Source organism: Equus asinus, chromosome 9, assembly GCF_041296235.1.
Source record: "Equus asinus isolate D_3611 breed Donkey chromosome 9, EquAss-T2T_v2, whole genome shotgun sequence".
Classification (NCBI taxonomy): domain Eukaryota; kingdom Metazoa; phylum Chordata; class Mammalia; order Perissodactyla; family Equidae; genus Equus; species Equus asinus.
In genome coordinates, this window is record NC_091798.1 from 88162459 (window position 1) to 88190096 (window position 27638).

The window sequence follows — 27638 nt, forward strand, 5'->3', positions numbered from 1 at the left end:
TTATCTTCCTGTAGACTTCCTTAATACCTGGACTTTCAGAAGCCTGCACCAAAGTTATTATTTAGCAACTCAAAAAGCAATGAATGACCTTACATGGGCTCCACGATGTTGCTATACAAGTTCCTAGAGTGAACACAAGAGGCATCTGGTTACTCAATTACTGTTCTAATTAATGTTTTGTTTGACAAGCAGATAAGGATTTAGAAACCCATTAAATGTGATAAAACTGGACCTGTCAGTTATCCTTGAGGCTTTCGTGGCATCACTACAAGAGTGTCAAATTCATCATTCTGCAATTTGTATATTAAACATCCTCATGCAAACATTTTTTTCACAACCTGATTGGAGATATAAAATCTCATATCTGTGTTTTCCTAGATTTCTTAATTGAAGAAAGTTGATATATTCAAATCACTTTATCTCTGAAATAAAGTCTACTTGAAACACTGTATACATAATGAGTAAACACAACCAGAATTTTGTCAAATAGATTTTAGTAAAATCTTGCATTAAACACAGACCTGTCAATCTTGATTTCCTCAAAGTGTAGTCTGTGGAATACCTACCTTAGAATCACCTGCAATACACATTAAAAGCACAGATTCCACACCCCAAGTGTGTTCAATCTGAACTCAGCAGGAAGTTAGGGGAGAGGGGGTATTCTCATTTTCAACAAGGTTTTTGGGGTGATTCGTAGGCAAACTGTAGACTAAAAACACTAGTCTACACCAGCAAAACTGGCCGCCATCATAGGACTGGAGTACAAAGTGGAAACGTAAATCTTCTCCCGCGATAGTCTATATTTCAGCTGTCCTATTTAGAGGAGGACAGTAAACACCTTTTCACTAAAAAAATTAAGGCAGTCAACTATGGTCATATAATTGACCTGGGTCTAAAAATTATAAAAACACCTTCTCTTTCCCAGCTTCTACAGAGGTTGAAGGGAGAGGAGGCAGAACAGAGGCTGTGCTCCTACCTGGGCGTAGGGTGGTGAGTCCCCTTCTGTGCTGGATGGGACCACCACCGTCAGAATATGAGGCTCAGTCACTTCATGGGGTACAACAAGCTGGACTGTTTTAAACTAAGACTTCTAATTCTAAAAAAAAATCCTTTTCATATGTAATGTTGCCAAACATTATTGTTTTTGAAAAATTAAATGGTGATAAAACTCTCAAGTGTGGAGCCCACACTAAAAACACAGGGAACCTCAGACCCAGTAATATCTTTCAATGTCAAGTTGGACATAAAGTTGGTGACTCTCTGGTGTCGAATAACAGAACACCTACAAAGATTTTGAACTAACGTTCAATCGTGACCAAATGTCAGATTACCAATTTTATGATCTAGGTTGACGTTAGAAACTATAATTTTTATAGACAAAAAGAGCCTTGTTAAAGGCTGACAACCTCCTCTAGGAAAACTCACAAGGCCTCTCCGACAGCGCACTTACTGCTAACAGTAACAGTGATCGAGCCTCCAGCTTCCTGGCTGAGTGATGAATTCCCTTCGAGGACAGAAGGCCATAGAGGGCTAGACTAAATAAAAGAGACCATGTAACATATTCCAGTGTCTCTGCATTAGAATTAGTATCAAATGCATTAATTTTATCACTGCTTAGAGTAGGAAACTATCACTACTTTCTTAGAAGACTAAGGGCATTATGTGAAACTATAATTATCAAGACAACCACTAGAAAAATATCAGGATAACCCTATAAAAAACAGCAAGGAAAACAGACTACATAGCGAAAGATTCTTCAAAAGATATGAAAACAGAAAATAGAGTAATATGGACAAATATCAAATGTATCTGCCATATTAACAGCTATTAAAGGAAAATTAATCTCAGATTGCATTACAAAGGGAAAAAAAACCTCTATGCCACAAACAAGAGCAAAACTTAAAACAAAGTAGTTCAGAAAGGTTAAAAATAAAAGGATGGGGGCCAGCCCGGTGGTGCAGCGGTTAAGTGCGCACGTTCCGTTTTGGCAGCTGGGGTTCACCGGTTCGGATCCCGGGTGCTGACATCACACCGCTTGGCAAACCATGCTGTGGCAGGCGTCCCACATATAAAGTAGAGGAAGATGGGCATGGATGTTAGCTCAGAGCCAGTCTTCCTCAGCAAAAAGAGGAGGATTGGCAGCAGATGTTAGCTCAGAGCTAATCCTCCTCAAAAAAATAAAAGGATGGCTGGAAAAAAATTGCCTAGATGGATATACTAGACAAATGCAAACAAAAAGAAAGCATGGGACAAGATTTTATTACCAGCCAAAATATAATTCAGGACAAAAAGCATTAAATAAGACAAAGAAAGTTACTTTATAATGATAAAAATGACAGGATGGAAGAAAAACTTTTCACCCCATATCCTTAAAATATTTTTAGATTTTTGAACCATTGGAATATACTACTTATTCATAAATTAACTTATTAATTTAAAAAGAGCAAGAGAAAGAAAAGGAAAGAATGGATTACAGGATTTATGCAGGAGTTCCCAGATGCAGACGTTTGTCTACTTCCCTGGACTTGAACCTAGGAGGCTGCGAGTCTGGGGAACAGAGCGACTGGAGCCACCCTGCCACCTTGTGGAACATGAGAGGAAGGTGAACAGAGGGAAGAGAGAAAGAAAGAGCCCCAAATCCAGCCATGCCTTCTAGCCGACCTTCCAGCTTTTCCCTTACATGAGCCAACATGTTCATTTTCAACTTTAAAACAAATTCAGTAAGAAGTGACTAGAAAGTGTAGGTGTTCAAAAAGAAAGAAAGGAGTCTTTTGTTGTCCAGAGAAGGCAGTGGTATAATCACACCGACAGCTTCTTAGAAAGATGGCAACCTCTCCTGAAGACGACACGGCCAACAGTGAACCGAGCAGAGAAAGACCCAAAGTTTGATTTCAACTGGTGAGTCTGCTTCAGATCAAACCAACAGGCACACAGTACAAGTCAGAGATTCTGGAGACCAGGAGGACCCCTCACCCACGCCTCCCCACCAAGCAGAGGTGAAGGAACCTTAGCCAAGTTACCAGTGGGGAGAGTAATTATAAGCAGGTTCACGGCCAGGGCCCCTGCAGGATTAGAAAGAGCTGAGATAAAGAAACACACCAGGACCAACTGGCAGAGGACAGGCCTGTTGGGGAGCAAGAGGGAGGATGGAGAATTCTTCACTCATGGTGCAACCTCCATGGGGTCTCAGAGGCCTAAGGCCCAGGAAGTAATCGAGGCCAGCATGCACGGCAGCTGGCTGCTCAAAAGACTAAGAGAGATGGGAGATACTATGTTAAGGTAGGAAGTCTGTACTAGGTAAATTCATGTCCTTCTACACCTTTCTCTGGCTTTTTCTAAAGTTCTGTTTTCACTTTTCCTTCTTTTATAGTGATTCTTAGTAAAACATCAAAACATTTCTAATCTATCTTGGTAAACCTGACAGGAAAGTACTTCTATCTGCAATGAGCTCAGAAAAACTAAGAGCAGAGCGCTTGAACTTGGGAACCAAGGGGAAGGGGAAATGAGAAGGGGAGAGAAGGGAGGCAGGAAGCCCAAGGGGAGAGTCACTCATCTCTGCATGGAGTTGTGACATCCCAGTTTCAGAGAGAGAAGCCACTCATCTCTGCATGGAGTTGTGACATCCCAGTTTCTTCCCTGACCCTGGAAATCTTCTCTAAGGACGAAGTCCTTTGTAACAAGATTTTAAAACCTTTCTTAACATTTCAGCCCATCACAATCCTGGGGTTTTTTTTACCACCCATCTCCACATACCATACCCTCCAGCCCTGTGCGCACATTCTTATTTAACAAGTGGGCCAAAACTCACCTCCTCTAAGACGCTTTCCCAGAAGAATAACCACATGCTAGGACAGCCTGTGCTTTCTACTGGACACATGGGACTGTGGTTTGTAAAGTAATACCTTTAGAAATAAAGCTACTTTGTTCTAAGCACACATGCTTTTTGTCAGAAACTTCACTGGCAGAGCTAGAAATACAAACTGAAATATGCATTATAAAGGAATGAATATCTCATGAAACAGTAACCAAAAGAATGTCAACTGCGCTATAAAACATAAGCCCTTTTGAAGTCCAGAAGCAGAGGTGAAGGAAAGGAATGCTTGCTCCCTGGTGTGTTTGTCCTGCGAGGCCGAATAACGTGGTGGTTAAGAGCATATGCTTCAGAGCCAGGAGTCTGGATCAAATCCGAGTTCCGCCACTCACCAGTTGTCTAACCCTAGACTTCACATCCCTCTGCCTCAGTTTCCTCATCTATAAAATCTGTATTAAAAGCACAGTAGATCCCTCACAGGGTGTTTGTGAGATGAAATCGGTCAATAAATATAAAGCCCTTAGACTAGTGCATAATACACAGTGTTAACTATTGCTATTACAGTGGTCTCCCCTTACCCACGGGGATACATTCCAAGACCCCCAATGGATGCCTGAAACCATGGAGAGCACCGAACCCTATACATACTGTGCTTTTTCCTATTCATACATATCTATGATTAAGTTTAATTTATACATTAGGCACAGTAAGAGATTAACAACAATAATAATAAAATAGGACAATCACAATAATATACTGTAATAGAAGTCAGGTGAACGTGGTCTCTCTCTCTCAAAATATCTTATTGCACTGTACTCATCTTCTCGTGATGACGTGAGATGATAAAATGCCTGCGTGATGTGATGAAATGAGGTGAATGATGTAGGTGCTGTATCGTCAGGCTACTCTTGACCTTCTGACAATACTTTAGAAGGAGCATCATCTGCTTCCAGACCACAGTTGACCATGGGTGACGGAAATCACAGAAAGTGGAACTGGAGCTAAGGAGTCAGGACTACCGTACTATTCATAATGTTACTGCTACTTAAGAATGAGAGACAGGAGTAGTCATGTGCTCAAAGGAAAAGGGAAGAAGGCAGAGAGCTTTAGACTGGATGTAATTGCGCAGGACAGGCACAAAGTAAAGAACACGTCAGCAGTAAGGAATATTCTCAGTAGCTACCAGATTTGTCTCCAATGAAAACTTTTTCACTCCAGGGTAACAGAGGACGAAGGCGAGAAAAAGCTAACGTGTGATTTCAGAAACCACTGACCTTCCCCCAAATACCACCTTACCTAACTCTGCTGCTTGAAAGGCCTTTAAATAGACACAAAGCATTTTCATTTCACAAGCAGAAACAAAAGTAGTTACTTGAAGGTCACTTAAATAGCAGTCTTCAAAGATAAGAAAACAAAAAGTATAGAAGAGCTTATCTATACTAAGGTTATTTTTAAAGTTAAACATTAGAAAAGTTAACAACAAAAGGAGCTGAACCCTAAAACTGATCATTTAAGATTATACCAATTGTGCAATATTTGTTTTCCTAAATGTTCCATAAATTCCTTGGCTTAATTTTTCTCTCTCTCTCACGTACACAGACACACACACACACACTCGCATATACAGAGTCATCTATTTTACATTCATCTCTAACTGGGTCTAATAGGGAGAAGTTGGCATGGTAGATTTCTAGAGCTCCCATCCCACCCTATGTTTCCAACGTGGTAAATAACCTTTAAAACCAAAAAAAAAAAAAAGGAAAACAGTATGGAGATTCCTCAAAAAATTAAGAACAGAACTATCATATGATCCAGCTATTCCACTGCTGGGTATTTATCCAAAGAACATGAAAACATGAATGCATAAAGATACATGCACCCCTATGTTCACTGTCGCATTGGTCACAAAGCCAAGACTTGAAAGCAAGCGAGGTGCCCATCAAGGGACAAATGGATGAGGAAGATGCGGTATGTATACACAGTAGAATACTACTTAGCCATAAAAAAAAAGATGAAATCTTGCCATTTGCAATAACATGGATGGACCTTGAAGGTATTATGCTAGCAGAAATAAGTTAGAGGGAGAAAATCAAGTACCATATGATCTCACTCATAAATAGAAGATAAAAACAACAACAAATAAACACATAGATACAGAGATTAGATTGGTGATTGCCGGAGGGGAAGGGGAGAGGGAGCAGGGCGAAAGGGGTGATTAGGCGATTATGCTTCCTGTGGTTAAAAAAATTTTTCAATCGCAAAACCACAAAATTATTACCTGACATATTTGCCTTTGAGAAAAAGCAAAAGAAACCCTACTTTTCTGAGAACGCTATAGTCTTACGCAATCCCGAAGAGAACAGTCAGCATTAAAAGACTCTCAGATCAGTGGAAACACGTCTAAAATATTTTCTTCGTGCATGATTAAGACATTGTCTCAGCAAGAGACAGAAAATCAAGACCATTTCACTCAGATCGTATGCCTTTTGAGTTCATTAACAAGCTCATGTCTGCCTCAGACAATCTAAAAAAACTAATCTTCCTAATGTTTTTCTCTATAACTACTAATTCTGCTATTATGCCAAGAAAGGGCTGCTTCAAAAAAAAAAATCAACAAATTGATTATCTGGAATTCACAGTACAATGAATAAAAAATTACACACAAATGACACACCAGCTAAACGGTGCTTCCTTCTCAGGTCAACAAATCTCCACTGTGCAAGTACTACGGGGATAAAGAGAAAAAGAATAAAGAAGGTCTTCACCCTGTGCTGAATTGTGTTGAAATGGATTGAATTGTGTCCATTAAAATTCACAGCGGAAGTCCTAACCCCTAGTAGCTCAAAACGTGACCATATTTGGAGAAAGGGTTATTCCAGAGGTAATCAAGTTAGAGCGAAGTCATTAGGGTGGACCCTAGTCCAATAAGACTGGCGTCCTTATCAAAAGGTGAAATTTGGACACAGACACCATAGAAGGAAGACAACATAAAGAGACATGGAAGAAGACGGCTGTCTGCAAGCCAAGGAGAGAGGCGCGGGACAGATCCTTGCCTCACAGCCCTTAGAAGGAACCGACTCTGCTGAGACCTTAATTTTGGACTTCCAGCGTTCAGAACTGTGAAACAACAAATTTCTGTTTTTTAAGCCACTCCATCTGTGGTCCTGGGTTACCGCAGCCCTAGCAAACTAATACACCATACCAAAAGGCTCAACATCTATTTAGAAATGCTTATAAACAAATCACTAGTACACCAAGTAAATTGAGAAGAATGCTGGGGTAGTATCTGCTCATTTCAAGAGTGTAAACATTCCCATCATGGCAGATTTTAAACTACCAATGCTATAACAATCTGGTAGAAAATTCTTGGAAATTTAACAATCTGTTCTCAAAAACCACTACAAGCCAGCTCTAGGACAGACCCAAAACACAGGCATCGGTATCTAACATCCACAGGTGATTCCAATGCACAGCCGAGGTTAGAACCACAAAAACTGCAGGGCAGCTTCATTGAAGCAATAAGACTGTTAGGATATAGAACATTTTGGATGTGGAGAAAACACACTGCACAATGTAGGAATGACTCAAGAAGGGTAGAAAAATACATGATGAATGAAAGACAAAGAGTTCACATCTACTGAGCTCTTACTATGTTCCAGGCACTGGTCTAAGCCATGACATGCCTTCACTACAACTCTAGGACACAGTTCTATTATTACAGGCCTGCTTGTGAATAAAGGCACTGAGCCACAGAGAGGTTAAGACCCACAGCTAATCAGCGAGAACACTACGATTCAAACTCAGGTTGTCTGGCCCCATACTGCACTCAGACCACTGCTCTGTGCCATCTCTCACTGTGCAGGACACGTGTAGAGCATGGCAATTAGCCTGGTGTAGCTAGGGCCCAGTCTGAGGGACAAGGGACCAAGAGGGAGGAAGTGTACCATACTTCTGGCCCCATGTATGTTATTTTACACAAGCAATGGGTTTGCAAATCAAACTTTTGTAAAATGAATCATTTTAAACCTTTTTGCGTAAGTTGTTATTTAATGCATCAAATCAAATTAGAATTTGAAAATATCTAAAAGTCTGCAAGTGAAAATCTCTCTGTAAAACAAAATCACCTCCTCCTTGTTTCTAAATCCTGATTTTTATATACAAGGACTGCTTACCAGGCAAAAAGCAGCTGTAATCACTTAGGAGCAATCAGCATGGCCTAGAGCCTCTGAGAACAAAAGCAGGAAAATCACACAGAAGCCCAGGCCACAAAGAGAATTCTGGAAGATGAGGCTGCACCCACTACGCACCTGGAGCACAGGCAGCACTAAGCAGGAAAGGCATTTTCCCACTTTTGAGGACAGAAGAAAGAACCCCACAAACACTTCACATCACCACGGCCCCGGGGACTGCTGAATTCCAGCACTGTTTTCCACATTCAGCCAGCATTTAACTGGAATTGTATTTTTTTTTTTTAAATCTACATGTTTGCAGAGTAATATATCAGCATTTTGACAAAGGCAGTGTTTCAGCATATAGGATAATGGCAGGAGTGAGGGAAACACACATCCCTGAAGTAAAATCTTTGCATCATTAGCACAGAAGGAAAGATAAAGTGGAACGAAATATGCAAGCAGGAAGCAAGATGTAAGCTTCTCTCTTTCTAGAAGCATCTATTCAGTGTGCATAGGGCCTGGGAACTAACCTAAGAAAGCCCTTTCCTCTGCAGCCCCAGGAAAACGACAGAATGTGATGAGAGGCTAAGCTCCATGACTCTCTGTAGCAGAAGGTAGGTGGGACGGAGGCAGAATATGACAATCAACCTGCAGGCCAGGCTGTTCCCACTGTTCTCTGGCTGGTAGGAGAGACCGGATTTTATTCTGTATGGGTGGGCAATCTCTTGTCTTACTCAATTTAATCACCCACAAGTAAACTCTGTGAGATCTGGGGGTTGACAGTTAAGAGTTACATAAAAGGCTGTAAAGTATACTTACCTATAAGGTAATTCATACATAAGTGATACCCTGACTTAGCAACTAGAAATTGCTCAGGCTTAAAAACGGCAGTAACCACTTTATCAAGTACTTTCAAACTCTCAATATTTCAGTCAGAACCACAACTAGTTCTTACATTCCTATTTGCAAGAAAAGTTATAGCTACTTAGTATTAAACACCTGACATTTTTCAGCTAGTTTGAAAAATGAGGCAGAAGAAACTGGGCATCCAAGGAAGAGAGGCCGTAGTCTGATTTGACTCCAGAGTAGCCACCGATGCACAAAAAGTTCTTTAAAGCCGCAATCCACATTAAGAAAAACATTTTACGTCATTACCAGTACCCACACGCACTGCGGCTACTGTAACAAACTACTACAGACAGTGGCTTAAAACAACACGTAATTATTATCTCACAGTTCTGAGGTCAGATTGCAACACTGGTCTCACTGGGCTGAGACCCGGGGGTTGGCAGGGCTGTGCTCCTTCCTGGAGGCTCAGGGGAGAGTCTAGGTCCCTGCCTTTTCCAGTTTCTCGGGGCAGTCTACAACCCCGGGCTCATGGCCTCTTCCTCAATCTCCAAAGCCAGTGTCGGGGGGTTAAACACTCACATTACACCACTCTGACCTCTTCTTCCTCCTTCATGATTAATGGGGCCCACCTGGATAATCCAGGGTAATCTCCCTGTCTTCAAGTCAGTTGAGTAGCAATCTTAATTCTACCTGCAACCTTAATTCCCCTTTGCCATTTAAACTAACATATTCACAGGTTCCAGGGACTGGGACGTGGATATATCTGGAGGGCCACCATTCCGCCTACCACAGATAGATAGATAGACATATACAGATACATACACACACACACATATACATGCTACTTGACCACCTATGCCTGTTTCCTCATTTATAAAAAGGAATAACATAAATACTATAGTAGTTACTAGATTACTATACTGTATAGTAGTTACTATATAATAATAGAACAACTTCAAAGGGTTGTTGTGAAGACTAGATGGGTTAATATGAGTAACGGTCATGAAATATACCTAGTTTATAGTAATAGCTTCATTAAATGTTTTACAAATTCTCATTTCATCTTTGTTTAAACTTTCTCTCATTATGGAATGTGTTTTCCCAACAGCTGTTTAGTTAAGTGTTACCTATCCTTCTCGGCCTCTCTTGCATGAAGCTTCCCTATGTTCTAAGAAGCTGCATTGTCTAATACAGTAGCTACTAACCACACGAGCAACAGACACTTGAAATGTGGCTAGTCAGAACTGAGTTGCACTGTAAGTGTAAAATACACACTGGATTTTGAAAACTTAGTATGTAAAAAAGAATGCAAAGAATTAGTACATAAAAAAAGAATACAAAAGAATTACACGTTGAAATGATATTTTGGATATATGTTGAATAGCATTTGGATATGTTGGATATTTTGAAATAAGATGTACTATTGAAATTAATTTCATCTGTTTCTTTTGACTTTTTAATGTGTCTACCAGAATATTTAAAATTACATATGTGACTCATGTTTGCGGATCCTGTTATATTTCCACTGAGTGGTGCTGCTCTAGACAGAATGATTCTCTCCCCCTCAGGTACTCTCTGTGTATTCAGTTTGCCTTCCGATCACACACTCTATCAGTCTGCTTTGTATTGGAGCAATGTGTAAATGTGCTGGCTCTCCAAATATAGGCCTGCACCACATAATGACATTTCAGTCAACGACGGACCACATATACGACGGTAGTCCCATAAGATTAGTGCCAAATAGCCTAGGTGTGTAGTAGGCTATACCATCTAGGTTTGTGAAGTACACACATGATGTTTGCACAATTATAAAATCACTTCACAATGCATTTCTCAGAACATATCCCCGGCATTAAGCAATTTGTGACTGTGGACTGGTAGCCCTTAATGGGCAAAGGCCAAGGATCTTTTAATCTCAGTAAGATCCACAGCAATTGTACAATAAATGTCTGTGAAGCTGAATGCAAAGGAAAACATTATTCAGCTAATGTGTTATTTTTATACATCATTTGATTTACTGTTAACAGGAACGCTCAGAAGTCAATTTGTCACTCTTTAAGGCAACTTTTTCTTGGGTTAAAGACAAGATTAGGACGTACAGCAAATAGAAAAATAAAGTTTCATAAAATAATACTTAGCTTATTACATACAATGCACTCATCTATCTTCAATTCTATACTACTCTACCCATATTTTTAAGTGGTAATTGCAACCCATAAAACTCTTTCCATAATCCACTAATGACTTGTGACCACAGTTCAAAAAGCACTGCCTTGATGGGTCAGGTGCAGACCCTTCCTGGCTCAACACAAACCATCTTAAAGATGTCACGTGATACTTAGCACTCCCCTGATCTCCATGGCCCCACCACGTAACGACTGACCCTGCAGTGTGGTCATGGTCCAACACGGCCAGCGGGGAAGGCATGCAGATCCACTTATCATGCCTTCTTCTCTCTACCAGCCTGTTTATTCATGTTGGGGGCAATCTAATACACCCACATGGTGTGTTCAGGTTCCATGTCCGCTCCCATGAGATACAGAGCCCAACTCAGCCTGGCCAAGAAGAGTTGCTCAGAGCCGAAAGTACAAAGTAAGACAGAGTTCAGGATGGCACTAAAGAAAAGAGTCCTGGGAACTTAGAGTTTTCTGAACTGCTAGGTGTGGGGAGCTCCCAAGAAAACCTGGGGAAATGTCATCAACCTCAGTATTATGTATATTAAATCGAATTATATATTAAATCAAATACCAGACAGGTATTTTTCTTAAAGAAGGTGAGGGGAGGAGGGGCAAAAGAGGGAGGGAGGTAGAGAGGAAAAATAGTAGAGGTGAAAGAACATCCCAGGACCTCACAGACTTTTATTGCTCTAGGGATCAAGACTTGGGCTAGTGGCTAAAATGAACTCACAAAAAGAGGACGGGAGGGGGAAGAAATTCCTGGCCTGAAAACAAGAGATAAGAGAATAAACTCAGAGTAATCAAGAAAAATAATGGCTATTACTAAGAAATCTCCCTTCGGCAGGGAGGTTTGACAGGAAGCAGTCACTAAAAAGACTGATGCGTAAGTCTAAGTCCACACAGGCTCGGAGATAAGCAGGCCCGGAGGGCTCCGACCCAGGCTAGCCTCAAGTTTCTGATTGAAGGCAGAGAGTGAAAGGCAGCTTTTCTAGAAGGGAAGAAAAATGAAAGGAAACTCTCTCTGAACTATGAAGAGGGAAAGGGAAGGAAAAAATAATTGAAGACATCCTAAGGACTGATGGCTACTTGTATTAAGAGCTCAATTAAGGAGATTTTTGTATTTTATGTTGCTATCAGGTTATACTTTAACGACAGTAGAAGGTGAACTTACCAGCATCAAATAGGACTGGGGAACCTATTTGCCACTTACTACCTTGGTGATCTTGCAACTTCCAAATAAAATGCTTTAGTTAACTAGGAGACGTTATGCAATGAAATCTTTAACCCCAAATTAACAGGTGTATTTACAAACTCAAGTAGAAGTAGTAAAACGATTCTGCGCCTCTCGTACAATTGCTTTGCAACTTTGTGCTCAAGGTCTGGCCCCACCTTGGGAGTTCTCTATGTGACCAGTAAGATCATTCCTCCAGACTCCTCACATGCTGTTTCTTCCTATTCCACTACTGCAGTAGAACCAGTGTGCATACATCCCATTGTTTTCAAGCGGAGAGATTCCTGAAGAGTTACACCCAATGAAAATGCACAAAGAAACTCATTATTTAAACCGTACAGCACACACTCTTGTAGACTAACGATCACCCATTAATTTATCACATTTTAAAATCTGGACTCTCATATATATGAGTTAAGCACACCCATTAAAAGCGCTAGCTAGATATGTAAAAACTAGCAGTACCAAGAAAGCTACTAAAAATATAATGACATTTCTACTAGGCAAGAAATTAATATAATTTTTAAAAGGAAATCAGTATGAAACAGATTTTTATTACTAAGAAGGCCTATTCTTTAAATATTTTCCTAGAGACATTTTCTTACTGTGTGGGAGATTTATTTCTGCTACTTAATCCACCATCTCTAGTACTATAATCAATTTTCTAATTCTGAATTTTCTCACTAGTAAAGTGAAATTATTATATAATAAACATAATGAAACAATGACAAAGGAGTCAAGTTTATATTTATCTTCTACTCTAGAAAGGAACGAGGAAGATGAGAAAGACAATAGAAAGAGGAAAAAAAAAAAAGAAGATTTCCTATGGGCACCACAATAGAAAAGATTTCAAGTGCCAGAGATGAGGTTGGAATCTTATCATCAATACCAATCTTTAAAATAGTTACTGAACTCCTTGCCCAGGATAACTTAGCCAGGTAGATTCCACTAATATTTACTGTACGAGAATGTCCATGGAAATGTCAGGATGCTTAAAGAAACTAATTTAAAATGATACTATTTTTTTAAAATTTTCTGAAAATTAAAAATGATGGGGAAAAAAAATGATAGGAAATTAACATGGTCTTCTCAAAATGAGTTGGCTATATCCATGACATTTAAACACACGTTTATCATCATGTTACATATATGAATTTCCAGCTACTACAACAATCCCTCTATGTTTATAAAACCCATATCATTTTTCCTAAGAAAAACAAAAAATATCCATTATTTTCCTTATTCCAAAAGTCATGTGTTTAATCATTCATTCATCAAGCATTTATTAAGTACCTACTATATGCGAGCTACTATGATAGGTGCTGGGGACACAGAAGATCACTACGATACGGTGTCGGCCACCAGCCACCCCTTCTCAGTCTCTTTCACAGGAAACTCTTTATCCAGCCCCTCCTCAATATTGCCTTCTCCCCACTGCTTCACCCCGATTCTCTTCCATTTTCACTTGACACAACCCTTCTCTCCAAACCCCACATCTGTCCTGCTTCAGGCTGCCATCCTCACCCTGGCAGGGCAGCCAACCAAACTAGTTTCTGCTCCCCAAGAAAACCACGCCTCTCACACCTCCACCTGCCTGGCTGTCACTCTTCAAGTCTCAATTCTGGTATATTCTTCTGGGAAGCCTCTCCTAACTCCTTCAGGCACAGCTCAATATTCTTATGCTACCAATGACTCTACAGACCTTAACAAGCCCCACTTTCACTACAATTGTTCATTTCCATGACTACCACTCTGTGGTCTATAAGAATCTGGAAGACAGGGATCTTATTCATTCTCTATCTTTGCCATCTAGAAATGAACTTGGCAGACAGCAAGCACCTAATAAACATTTTAAAAATGAATGAATCCATAATAATGTGCAACTCAGAGAATATATCAATAAGGTAAGAATCCACTGGAAATATCTATCAATACAGATATTTTTTAGGAATAAGAAAATAATCAATCAGCATTTACTGCTAGCTATCTACATTAATAAAATAAACTTGAAGGCAGAAAAAAGTGCCTCAGTTAGAAAGGTGAACTACCATGAAAAACGGAAAGGAGCCTGTCTTCAGTGAGCTTAAATGCCCTTTTGGGGCCTCAAATTCATCATCTGTATTTCTCTAAAACTCTGGTTTGGATTTGCTTCTCAATCAAGCAATGGTCCCACTTACACTGGATCTGGCTAAAACACGCATACAGCACCTACATGACAAGAAGCAGATGCATGTGGCGTGTATTGCCCCACAATGTGCCCCAGCACGTTACCCCACCTTGTCATTCCCCCTCCACTTTTGGGAACACCATCACATCTACAAGTGCATCACCACTACAGCCCAATAGTTTTTGAGTTTTTTTTTTAAATCAACCCTCTTCTTCTTCTTCTTCTTTTTTTGCTGAGGAAGATTCACCCTGAGCTAACATCTGTACCAGTCTTCCTCTATTTTGTATGTGGGATGCTGTCACAGCATAGTTGATGAGTGGTGTAGGTCCACACCCAAGATTCAAACCCAGAACCCATGCCATCAAACCAGAGCGCGCAGAACTTTAACCACTCGGCCATGGGGCTGGCCCGTCAATCCACATTTTTTAAACTGAAAATACCAAATTAAGAATCTTTCTGCAGCATAAAAATTTATGAAATGACAGGTTTGATTCACTGATTACACGTTTTTAATAGACCTTAAGTAAATATTTAACTATGAAAGTAAAGAATGTTTATTTGTGAACGACTTAGAATTCTACCAGGTTGAGTAAACCAGGTGCACCCCACGCTACCCGTGGTGGCCCACGTGCTGTCCTACCCATCTCCTGACCCTCCTCCCCGGGGCCACTCTTCTCCCCACCCAGGACTCTGCACACGATTTACACCCTTCTCTGGGCTCTGTGAATTCACCTGGCATTGAGTTTCCTTTATACTGTTCATTTTTAACTTAAATACTTAATTTTTTTTGTAATAAGCAACAACGGAGAGCTTTATAAAAAGGTAATAAGACTTCATCATCATGACAGCATGCTGACGGAGGACTCGTCAAACTTGACTGTTATTTTCTGTATGCTTAGATTGTCAATTCACCAAGGAACGGAAGAAGGGCTTTCCCCGTTGGCTGTGCTCTTAAAAATATTCTAATATGCTTAAACTTTAGGTGACACTGCAAAAGTAAAAAGCCGTTTAAATTATAAAAAATGTGAAAAGGGAGTTTTCTTTTTCCCTTAATCAGATTCACCCATGTACAAAACTCAGTTTTACTAGAGTAAAGGTACATTGGCATTATCAATATAATCCAAGGGCTTTTTAAATTTTATTTTAATCAAAATTAAAATCATATCAAGGAAGCAAAGTCATTCATATTCAGAGCAATCCCGAAAATCGGATCTTGACTAGAAGCACTTCTGCTTCTGGGACAGAGGAGTAACCGTATGTTTCCGTTTCTCCTGCTGAGCACAAACCCCTGGACATTACACACAAAATAAACATAAGACTTTCTGAAAGGGGCACAGAAAGCAGACTGGCTAGGGACCTCAAGACCTGAGGAACGACAGGCTGAGTTCACTAGGTTTACTTTTTGCCACAGATATCCCAGACTGGGAGCTAAAGACGCTGACAATAAGGAAAGGCCGACAGGAGCAGAAAAAGAGCAGAAAAGGCCCCACAAGCCTGCTCCTCCTAGACAAACCCCAGGAAGGGTACAGCGAAGCAAGACAGAAACCTTTCAGACAATAACCACTCTACTCTAGCACAAAGCCACAGAAAGAACTGGGGTCCAATCGCCCACCCCCCACCCCCAGGCTAGGGAAGGCCGAGGGCGGAGCCTAGCCTTCCCTGCTCATCAGTGACATGAACCAGTTAGGTTTAGTTTCTAATCAAGTATCTTTCTGAATGTCAGGCAGCTTCAGAAAATTTTAACAGAGTCAATATTGCAAAAAACTAACACACACAATTGACCACCTCATTTGCAACAGATAGATTATAAGCACATATTCCTGCTTTATCCGGTTCTCTAGCTAGCTCCCTGTCCTTTATTTTTCTTTCTATTCTTTCTCCTACTCCCAATTACTGACATTCTCCAAACTCCCTGGTCTTATTCTTTTCTCTGTATATTTTTTTCCCTTATGGAAACTGTTCTTCTTTCTTAAATTCGACTCTCCCCTCTAGGCAGCAGACTCACCTTTTCTCTTCTGTCATGCCTTTCCTTTGCCCAGAAACCTTACTGCCTTTCATGAGGAGCCTAAACCCCTTTGCTGAGTTTTCTGGTCCTCAACCCTTTCTTTCCCAACTCTCAACATGAAAGCTCCCCTCTAATCAGAAAAGAGTCCCCTTTGTCTTCACACCTCCTCTAATACCCCCAGATCATGTGCCTCAGAGCTCATATCGGTTCCATACACAATACACCCTTCCCTCCTCCTCACTACCAAGTCAAAGCCTCCCAGCCTGCAAAGGTCCCCAGCCCAGCCCAGCTCCTCCACCAAGCCTTCCTTGGCTATGCCAGGACCCAGGAAGCTGTCCTCCTCTGAACTCAAAATTGAGCATCATCTGCTCTGTTCACCTGACTTGCCTTAAAAATCAGTTTCTTTGAGAACTAGTAAATATTAACTAGTATTTGTTTATTGCTTTCTATGGCTTTCCACTTGACCAGTTTTACAAACATATAACATCTCTAAGCTAAAGAGATCTCAACTGCAGTTGATACAGCGCTTAAAATCACTGCTTTCCCTTTGTTTCTCTCCACAGTCTTACAACAAATGGAAAAGGTAAAAATTAAGATAGTAAGACTGATTTCCTAAGATGCAAATTGAAATCTTAAAAACACATTTTACATAGAGATAATTAACCTAAGAAAAATTGATAGTTTATCATTATTTAGAAATAATAATTTTAACTTTGCACCATCTTTGACTAATAGTTATTCTAAATTGCCCTATGATACAAAGTAAATGTCTGTACCTAGAGATATAAAAATAAATGTGAAGATTTTAGTAGTCTTTAAATTGTACTTCACAAAATATAAAATCCTTTGGAGACCTCTTGTGGTTGAAGTTAAGAACACAAAAAAACCCTAGTACTTTAAAATGGATATTCTATAATTCTAAGCCATTCTTCCGCTTTTTCTCACACAGCTTTCTTATTTCTTCATTATTAATAAAATATCAACCACTAACTGGCAACACAACAGCTGTTTTACTTTCAGGTTGACAGTGGAAGAAAAAGAAGGGATCCTGAGTCTGAGACACAAGAAGCTACCTATCACTACTTAAAACGGACAAGAGGAGACCACCAAAGACACGACAACACAACTTTTCTCTTTGAAAATTCAATGCTATGCTGTTTACTGGTAGTAAACATGGAACAGAATTGGCAAGCTATGTTCTTCACACCTAATTAAAAGCATTCTCTATCCCCATTGCTAACTTTTTCTTTTCTTTTTTAAAGTATGGCTGGGAGTTACATCTCAGGTTGATAAAGGTAAGTTTTATAGATGTCAAAATGGACCCACTAGCATTTAGGGGGGAAATTAAGGTAGGACCACACCTCACACAGTAAAGCAAAATTTTTAAAAAGTGAATTAAAAGTTCAAAGCTAAAAATTAATTGAAAAAGAAAAATAAGTTGACTAAAATAAAATACAGATGATTATTTAAGTGTTTTCAGAATGAGGAGAGATCTTTCTAACTATAAAAATAATGGAATGCAACAAAAGCAGGGGGGACTTAACTGGCCCAGGCAGTCTACTAAAAACAACCACAACAGTGAATTAAAATATAATCAAACATGCTTTCTCAAGAAAGTCAAAAAAAAGAGGAAACCCCCAAGGGCCAAGAGCAATATGAGAAACACAGCTACAGGGGGGAGACGACACCATCAAGGGCCACGCAGAGCCGCACACTTCTGACAGGAGTTCCAGAAGAGGAGTGGGGAGAGGCCGCATTAAAAGAGAGAAGGCTGAGAGGAATGATAAAAAGAAGAAGGGCTCCCACCCACAGAGAGCTTTCCACGCCTCGGGGCACTGTTTCAAGTGCTTTACCTTTACACTAATTTATTTCATCCTCACAACAATCCTATGAGGTAAGCACTCTTACTATTCCTATTTTCTAAAAAAAGGAAACTGAAGGACAACACAATTGAGCAATTTACCCAAAGTCACTATGGGGAAAGCCAATTTTCCAACCCAAACCCTATGTCACAAGAGTCACACTGTCTGATCATTTGACTTTCGAATCTCTCCTACTCCATTCTGTCACTAGATATAAATTAGCTTTAGATACTCCACAGAAATGTGGATTAACTTTTGACACCGTCTATTATGTGAATAAAATTTAAAAAATAAACACAGGAAAAATTACATACTCCCAATGCCAACCAGAGAAATATAAATTAAAACAAGACAAAGGCAGTCATCAAATTTGGTAAAATCCACATATGGCACCCAAACTATCTTTGGTATGTCAAATGGCTTTTGACTCTCATTTGATGAATAAACATTTAGGAATATCCCAAGGCAATGCTGCCTGCCAGCCAAAAATTCAGTTTCGGCAATGTCTTTGTGGAATGTTTTGATATTTACTGAATTTTGCCTTTATTGTTTTATAAAAATCAGTGGAAATAAAAAAAAAGTGTTGATTCACTTGATCAACTTTAGTTTCAATTACATCTAAATTAATCAAATATACACTCAGTTACGAAGAAAAATTCAGAAAATTAAAGACAAAATATTGGAAATAAAGTTTTAGAAGACCATCTTAAAATTTTTTAGAGATTTTACTAATTTTTTAGCTCTCCAAGAGCAGCATCCCCTATAGGTCTACTGTCTGACTTAATTATTCAAGTTTGAACACTGTCAGAAGAGGACTGGGGACAAAATAAGTCCTCTTGAGATTAATTACCAAATAATATCATTAATATCAAAAACTCTTTAATTACAAAATAATATTATAAAATAATATCATAAATCCCTTTAAAAAGATCAACTTCTTAAGTCCTACATGAAGGTGATATCACAGGTAATGTTGTTTATCCTTTTTGAAATTTCTACTACTATTGTTGAAATATTTTTATAAGTAAAGACTATTTTTAACAACTTTAATAAGCATCAGTTCTGGAGTAAATCCAAGTTTCAGGATCAACATTGCTCTCCAGCGACGCGCCGCCTCACCTCACGGCCGTGGCCCTGCAGCTGAGTGGCTCTGTCTGCGCCGCCTCACCTCACCTCACGGCCGTGGCTCTGCGGATGAGTGGCTCTCTTCGCGCCGCCTCACCTCACAGCCATGGCTCTGTGCATGAGCGGCTCTGTTTGCTCCGGACTCACCTCACAGCCGTGGCTCTGCGGATGAGCAGCTCTGTTTGCTCCGACAAGGTTGACGGCAGCAGCAGCTCCACGGGCTGCAGGCTCAATATCCGAGTTTCCAGCTCGGAACGGGAAGCAGAGTCCTGGAAACTATCAAACACAACCTCACCTGTGGCGGGCTGCACCCCCTAAAAACAAACAAAAATGGAATGTCACAGAAAATATATATCTTCCCAATTAAAGCTACAACACAGCATAAACAAACATGGAAATAGTGAAGATGACACACTCACTTGTATGTACTCCATTTCTAAAGCGTCTGAAAACCTGTCAGCTTTCCAAGACTCTTCCTGAAGAAGTCAGTCAGAGTCACCAGAGGCTAGATAGGATTTTAGAGAGGCACCCTGAGCCCAGGTCCTGGATCTAACACACCTGACAGAGTGACGGTGACAAGTCACCAAACCCTACTGGGCCTCGTTTTCTTCCTCTCTAAGTAGGAATAAAACAGCCTACTTCCCTCACAGGGTTAAGGTAAGGGTCAAATCAAAACAAATGTGGAGCCAGCCCTGATGGCCTAGTGGGTCAGTCTGGAGCTCTGCTTCAGCAGCCCAGGTTCACTTCTCGGTCGCGGAACCACACCGCCCATCTGTCAGTTGCCATGCTGTGGCGGCAGCTCACACAGAAGAACGAGAAGGACTGATAACTAGGATATACAACCATGCACTGGGGGGCTTTGCAGAGAGAAAAAAAAAGGGGAAGACTGGGAACAGATGTTAGCTTAGGGTGAATCCTTCCCTGCAAAAAAAAAAAAAAAAAAAGCCAGTCCTTGCAAACTAGTTTATCTATCATAATTAATAAATTACTTAAAAAAAAAACGTGAATACTTGTAAACTATAAAGCACTGTACAAACAGTAGTCATCATCACTAAAAGTCACAAGTGATATGCTCCTAGTAACCTGGCCACCAGAGTAGTAATGAATTACTATTTCATTACATAAAATTAATAAATAGAAACTATAACTTTTGCCAAAAAAAAAAATCAAATATAACAAACCTGAATGAACCCCATGCAGACAGTCTATCCAGGGAAACCACCATGAAACTAAAAGACACCTTCATTACCCCAAGCCAATAATAGCAGAGATAAAGTGGAAAAGATCATGTTTGGAAGAGGTAAAAAAAAGTTAAGTAATTTACCCAAGCTTGCAAGATGATAAAGCGGCGGAGCCAAGATTCACGTAGTCTAACTCCACAGGCCACACTCTGATCCAGTACCGACGCTTAAGAAACGCGTGGGGCTAGTTACAGGCTGCATTAGCTGACAGGAGGAAATACCACCAGTCCCTACACTCCTATGCTGCTAATGGAAAGTCAAACGACACAGTCTCTTCAGGAGACAGCCTGGTATTTTCTAAGAAAGTTGAAAACATCCATACCCTATAACTTAGCGATTCCTCCCCTAGGTATGCACTCTTGAGAAACTCAGGTACATGTTTATGAGAAGACATGAACAAAAAGGTTTATAGCAGCATTCTTTGTACAACCAAAAACTGGAAAGAACCCACAGGTCCGTCAACAGAAGAATGAATAAACTGTAGAACATAAAATGAAATACAATGTAGCCATAATAAGGAAAGAACTATTACAGTAACATGTACATAAATCTCACACACATCCACAAACAAAGGCAGCAAGACCAAAAGGACACATACAACATGTTTGTACATAGTTTATACAAACTATACACTATGCATATAATAATATATTTAATATCTTATATAGTAGATATTACATACATTATAATATAATATCCAATACATTTGTATATAGTTTAAGGTGGTAAAACTGGAACTAAAAGCAAGGAAATCATCATCATAAAAGTCTGGATTATGGTTCCTCCTGGACGGGAGGGCCCTTCTCTGAGCAGTGTTATATTTCCTGACCTGGGTGGTTCTCTTGCATTACACTGTAAATTTCTGTTTGACACATTTTTTCTCTTGACTATTTTATAATTTTTTTAAATCTCTCATTTTTGGCTCAAGGAACTTCCTTAATTCTAGCCCAGAAGCCTTCCCTCGTGTTCGGATAGCTGGACTATAAATACATTAGTACACATATATAAGCTTATCTCCCAATCTACAAACCAAACATTTACAGAAGTTCAAATAAATTTATCAGTCAAATTCCCCTGGAACTTTTTAAATGAGAGAAATGGTCCACATTGTAATACTTGCAACAGCTATTACTCCATGTGATGTGTGACACTGAGAAACCCAAAGTCAGTCTGTACAAAACTGCACGCTGCCAAGACCGGAGGGAGGGCCTGACGGCAATGGTACTACAACAAGAAAGCCTCTGATTTCAGACTACCTCCCAATGCCCAAAAGATGACTCCTAGGAAGCAGCCGGGGAATGTGTGACACTCATCACAACAGGGAAAACCCAGCAAGAACAGCATTGAGGGTAAAGGAAGATGAGGTCCATTTCAGCCACACTGAGTTTGAGAAGTCGAGTCAAATTCAGAGTGCCCTGTCCAATACAGAGTTGGAAGCAGGAGCCTCAAGCTCAGGAGAAACGGACAGCCTGGACCCAGAGTTCTGGATCTGCCCAAAAGTGGTTGCTGAGGTCAAGGACAGGTCCCAAGAAAATGCTGGAGAGGCAAACTATCATTTCTCACTTTTTTCGCATCCCAGTTCACACACTTTGGTTAGCTTTGGCAGTAGGGCAGAGGGTCCTAAAAGCACTACGGAGGAGTTACGTACTGTCAACTCTGTTCTTCGGACTGAGTTTCAGGTAAATATAAAATAGCATACGACACATGTTAAAGCTTAAAAGCAAATACCCTTACTATTTGTAGGTAGGCCCAACTGCCTGTGGTTAGATAAAACATGCTTCTCAAGGACAAAAAAATTACTTAGAGCCATCCAACAGCAATGTTAACTCCCTGAGAGAAAAGCTTCCTGCTTAAGAAAATGTCAAGTTAGCACAGAGTTATGCAGCCAGAATAAGGTATTAAAAGGTACTTTGGAGGGGCTAGCCCCATGGCCTGGTGGTTAAGTTCAGCACACTCCACCTTCAGCAGCCTGGGTTCAGTTCCAGGGCACGGACCTACACTGCTTGTCAGTGGCCATGCTGTGGTAGCATCCCACAGACAAAATAGAGGAAGACTGGCACAGGTGTTAGCTCAGGGCGAATCTTCCTCAGCAAAAAAAAAAAAGGTACTTTAGAGACATTTAAGTAGTAAGAATTTTTGTCGATGCTGTAGCTGATTGCAAAAGTCAGAAAAAACAAAGAGAATTAGTTATTACTTAGGCAAGGAGTCCTAGTGAAGGGCCCTGAAAAATCTAAGATTTTGAGCACAGTCCAGGTCTGTAAATGGGCAAATCTACTCACAAATTGACAGAAGGGAAGATCAATAAAACTGTGATTCACAAATTATATTTATCTGGAAGACTCGTAAATATCCCTAGTATTAATTAAACATGGAGTTTAGGATTGGCCAACTATCATTTTCCCTTAACTATGCTTTCCTCCAAATCTACATATCAGAATCCCATAATCATTTGTGCTTCATTTCAAATCCCTAGAGGAAAGTGGGAAAACCCTTTGCTATCCATGCACATGTTGGCTTCCTGTTTTCTTCTGCCATCTGTACAGTGTCCACATGCACGCCTGTCACTGTATCCATCTTCATCCCTAAACTCCTAGAGCACATGGACAGAAACGATCTGCATCTCTCCATAGCACAGACTGCCAAGTAGCCAGATGAGAACAAAATTAGAACTAGAGATTTAACATAAAATTATGAGGAAAAGGTTTTTCTAGTCCAATTACTTGAGGGCACAATTTATGAAATCTTCATTATAAACCACACATGATTACTCATATTTAGAGAGATTGTAAACATGTATCATTCGTTCTTCACCTGCAAAGTACTTACCACGAGTCCAATGAAAATGTTCCCCTTTTTTTTGTCTTTAACGTTTTCCTTATTCTCACAAATACAGAGAAGATAGCTCGTAGAAGTATCCGTTATTATCTCATCGACATTTACAGCATCATCCAGCTTGACTAAAGGATTCACATGTAAAAATTATTAAAGAAAAACATATACTACATTTCCATTAATATTAACTGTTTTCTCCTTTGAAATAATGGTTCGTTTTCCAGGACATTTTTGCTCTGTGCAAAAACCTTCCATACAACATTCATTCTTCTGATTTACTCTGATCTTAGTGACATGTCTTATCTTCCCTAAGATATAAGGCTCATTAGAACAGACAACTCTTATCTTCTCGCTTTCAAAGGGCCTAGGAGGTACCTCTGACCCTGTGGAAGCCCAAACATTCACCCTCTTCTTTACTTGCATGGTGCTGTTACTTGAATTCTTAACAATCCCGTAATGTTTAATTCCACAAATCAAAGCATGAATACACTAGAAGGACTGTAAACTCCTTTCCTCCCTCCTAGTGCCTAGGAGTTCCCAGAGACAGGAAGAGAATTTTTAAAAGACATGAGAAACGAAAACCAAAGAAACAAGAAACGTGAGAGAGAGAGAGAGAGAGCCAGAGAGATAGACAGAGAGAGAGCGCGAGAGCGCGTGCGTGCGTGCGTGTGTGTGTGTGTGCGTGTGTGTGTGTGTAGTGAGCCCATTAATTAAATTCTCAGGGACAAAAGCTGATTTTGGATGAAGTCAGCCTGGGAACATCCGACTTGAGCACCAGCAGATACGAGCTATGGCATCAGCAAAAGAGAGGCAGGCAGGGGTACTATTTGAGAAGCAGCCTTCAAACAAGAGACTCGAGTTCAGGCAAAAGAAAGAATAATAAAATTACCAGGTTCTTACAGCCTGAGCATCTTAGAACAACACAGAGCTGTTTACAGTTTGAGGTCCGCTCTGAGTGACGGCCATTCCCTATTCATGGTATTAATGGAACAAAACAGTCTCCAGAATGTGTGTAGAAGCTGAGCAGGACTCTAAATAAGCAGATTTGTATTAAACCATAACAGAAATATTACTTTCACAGCATTATTTAAGACCTTATCCCTACATTTTTTATTCTGAGACCTGACCCTATCCCATGGTAAATATTTTAAAATGCATGCTTATCTCACTTTCTATATAATTATTTGGTTTTTAAAAAATTGACAGAATTTTATGACTTTGCTACGGAAATCATTTTGCTTCAAGGAACTCACTGAATTTATGAATGACCATAAATTTGGGGCCAATCACTGTGTAAACGGAGGGTGTCTGCAAAGTGAGAAAGCTTACAATCCATTTTCAAAAGGATTAAAATTTTTATGAAGCTAGCAATTAATGAAGATGGCCTATCATTAGTTTTTATAAGCAGTTCACTGTGTGCTAACTTTGGAGTTTTCTTTTCTCATTTTGAACTCAGTAAGTCATTTTTTAGGTCTTGTCTTAGGAAGGTCTGGAGGAGCTCACAGGCCCCAGGTACCTAACCCCCGCCCGCACAGTCCAGGGAGAACGCGACTTCAGACCAGTGCTGGCCTGCCATCACCTGTCATCAGGCTCTCTTTCTTCTCGCTCTCAAAGTATGAGGAGCTTCCCTTTCACCATGGCATTTGAAAAACGCTTGTTTCCAGCCATCACCAACCCCTCCCTCTTCAGGAGTGCATCGACCAAAGGCCAAGGGAACTATGCCGCCTCGTCTCACCAAAAAGATACCTGTTAGAGGATAGTTTTTTTAAAATAAAACTTTGTTATTTAAAACCAAACCCTTGTAACATTTAAGAGAAAAATTCCTATTCAAAAGGATATCTTCTCCAATAAGCGTAGATTTCGTATAAAGAGCAGTCAGTTTCCGGGAAAAGAGAGAACTTTTGTTGTCCCCGATGGCCTTTAACGCTGCTGTTTCAGTTTGCTTCACAACTCCCACCTTCAACAGAAATAAGAAATATTGAGCAGGGGCCGGCCCTGTGGCCAAGTGGTTAAGTTCGCATGCTCCGCTTCAGTGGCCCAGGGTTTCGCCGGTTCGAATCCTCGGTGCAGACATGGCACCGCTCAGCAGGCCATGCTGAGGCAGCATCCCATGTGCCACAACTAGAAGGACCCACAACTAAAATATACAACTATGTACTGGGGGCTTTGGGGAGAAAAAGGAAAAATAAAAAAATTTAAAAAAGAAATACTGACTATTAAATATGATGGAAACTTTTTTAAGAAAACATTTTATGAGATTTTAAAAAGTTAAATTTGAAACATTTAAAGCAGACATATTAGGCCACAACGTCCAGATGCAGGGCTTAAGTAAGATGCACACCAGAAGGAGCCTGTGTGGATCAATCACTAAGAAACACTACCACAGAGTTAAAAAAATTTTAGCCTAGATACTACCTAATATGTTAAAAACTGATGAAGATAGAATGCTAATAATTGACCCTTTCAATTCTTCAAAATGCCCAATTCCAAAACTAATTACAGCCCACCACCTTAGAAAACATGTTCTCACTCTGTGGAGAATCCAATTCCCTTCTCCCACAAGCTGAAGCCAAAGCTGACCTTATACCCCTTTGCCACAAGGCGGCGGACGTGAACAAACAGTCTGTGGGTAGGTATGCTTGCCGTCATAAAGTTGTGATCTAAGTGGCAATAAATATTGAGCTCCCGGGCTGCAATCTGAAAAATTAAAAAAAGGAGATTATCAATAAATTTCGGTTTCAAGATTCCCTATATGGTGTTTATTCACTTTGTTAAAAATCCATCAAAGATCTGTACACTTCTCTATCTATGTATATACCAATAAAAAGTTTAAAAGACATTGCCAGTGTAGAAGCCTACAGTTTCATCTATTTTTGGCAGTTCCCATGGCCTACCCTCAGGGCCAACATCTGTATCTATAAACGACTCGGAAAAACAGACAGGCCTTCTTCTATGTCCTTAGATCTATCAAACCTTAAAGAGCTGAGCCTTCCCTGCACAAGGACTATTCAACACAGAGAGCATGAGACTGTAATGAAATAATTTGCTACATAGCACATGCAAATAAATGAAAATTTGGAGATACCTCAGAGTATTACTATCTAATACTGATAGATACTGATATCTAATTCTAATAGTACGAACCTACTTGGACAGGGGGCATCTCTGAGGCTGTGAGAAGAGAATCCTCTGGTTTGGTTAGCTAATGAATGGTGCACGCGTGCTAGGAGTGCAGAACCAGGCTGCACCACCAGACTCGCTGCTTCTTCTAGAAGGCACCATGGCTCAGATACTGCCCATTGGACCCATGGAACCCTCATGCCAACACTTTCACCCCTCCCCCTACTCGACCCATCTCTGAACTGAGTTAGTTCATCACTGCAAGGCAGGCAAACATCAGCCTTTCCTGTGGTCAAGACTGAGCTGATCACTTGACCTGGAGAGAAGCGCAGACAACAGCATTTGCTATCATGCCCTCTCCTACAGGATGCCAACTACCTATGTGTCCCTGTCCTCAGGAAATACGCTCACCCTGTTTCAAAGTCTAATTTCATAACACAGAACACAGCATGATGCCATTGAACTAGAGAATGCCACTCTCCTGCCACAACAGCATTTAGGAAACTGGAAGAAAAAAAGCTGACCAAGTCTTCACTTCCCATCCATGCAGCAGCACACGTGCCACCTCATTACTCTCTGATGACGCAGGATTCACCCAGGCCTAAAACTATGGAATCTTCATAATCATCCATGACTCCAACTAAGTATCATCAGTAATACTTTCCTAAGCTTGCCTTAAATGCTCAAAATCACTTCTAACTTTCTTACCTTGGGTCTACAGCAAGTACCCGAAATTAAACACAAACCCAACTCAGACTACGACAGCGAGATGACTGATATGTACAGAGAGACCTGTAAGACTTCAAACACCTTCTGTTGGTGGCTGGCAGAGTTAATGTGCTCTTCCACTGAGACTTAACTATGTTCCTGGCTATGAAAATTCATAAATTAAGAGTAAACGGAGGAACTTCCATACATCTCAAAATTTTTTTCTTGCTTAAGTCTTCATTCGGAAACATACATATTTACATGATTATTCTTTAAATGATTCATCCGGTCAACTGTCAATGGATGAAGGTACCATGGAGAATAACCAGTGGCATTAC

At 40.2% G+C, this 27638-nt stretch overlaps 1 protein-coding gene across 1 annotated transcript in view; it reads right to left on the bottom strand.

The window, feature by feature from the left end:
• Positions 1-27638, bottom strand: part of MSH3 (mutS homolog 3) — a 159962-nt gene that overhangs the window by 118502 nt on the left and 13822 nt on the right. The window contains exons 5-8 of the mRNA XM_014857018.3: positions 26053-26169; positions 25312-25429; positions 23467-23612; positions 19547-19713 (exon numbers count right to left, since the gene is read on the bottom strand). Coding sequence (XP_014712504.2) covers positions 19547-19713; positions 23467-23612; positions 25312-25429; positions 26053-26169 — 548 coding nt within the window. The remainder of the gene's footprint in view (positions 1-19546; positions 19714-23466; positions 23613-25311; positions 25430-26052; positions 26170-27638) is intronic.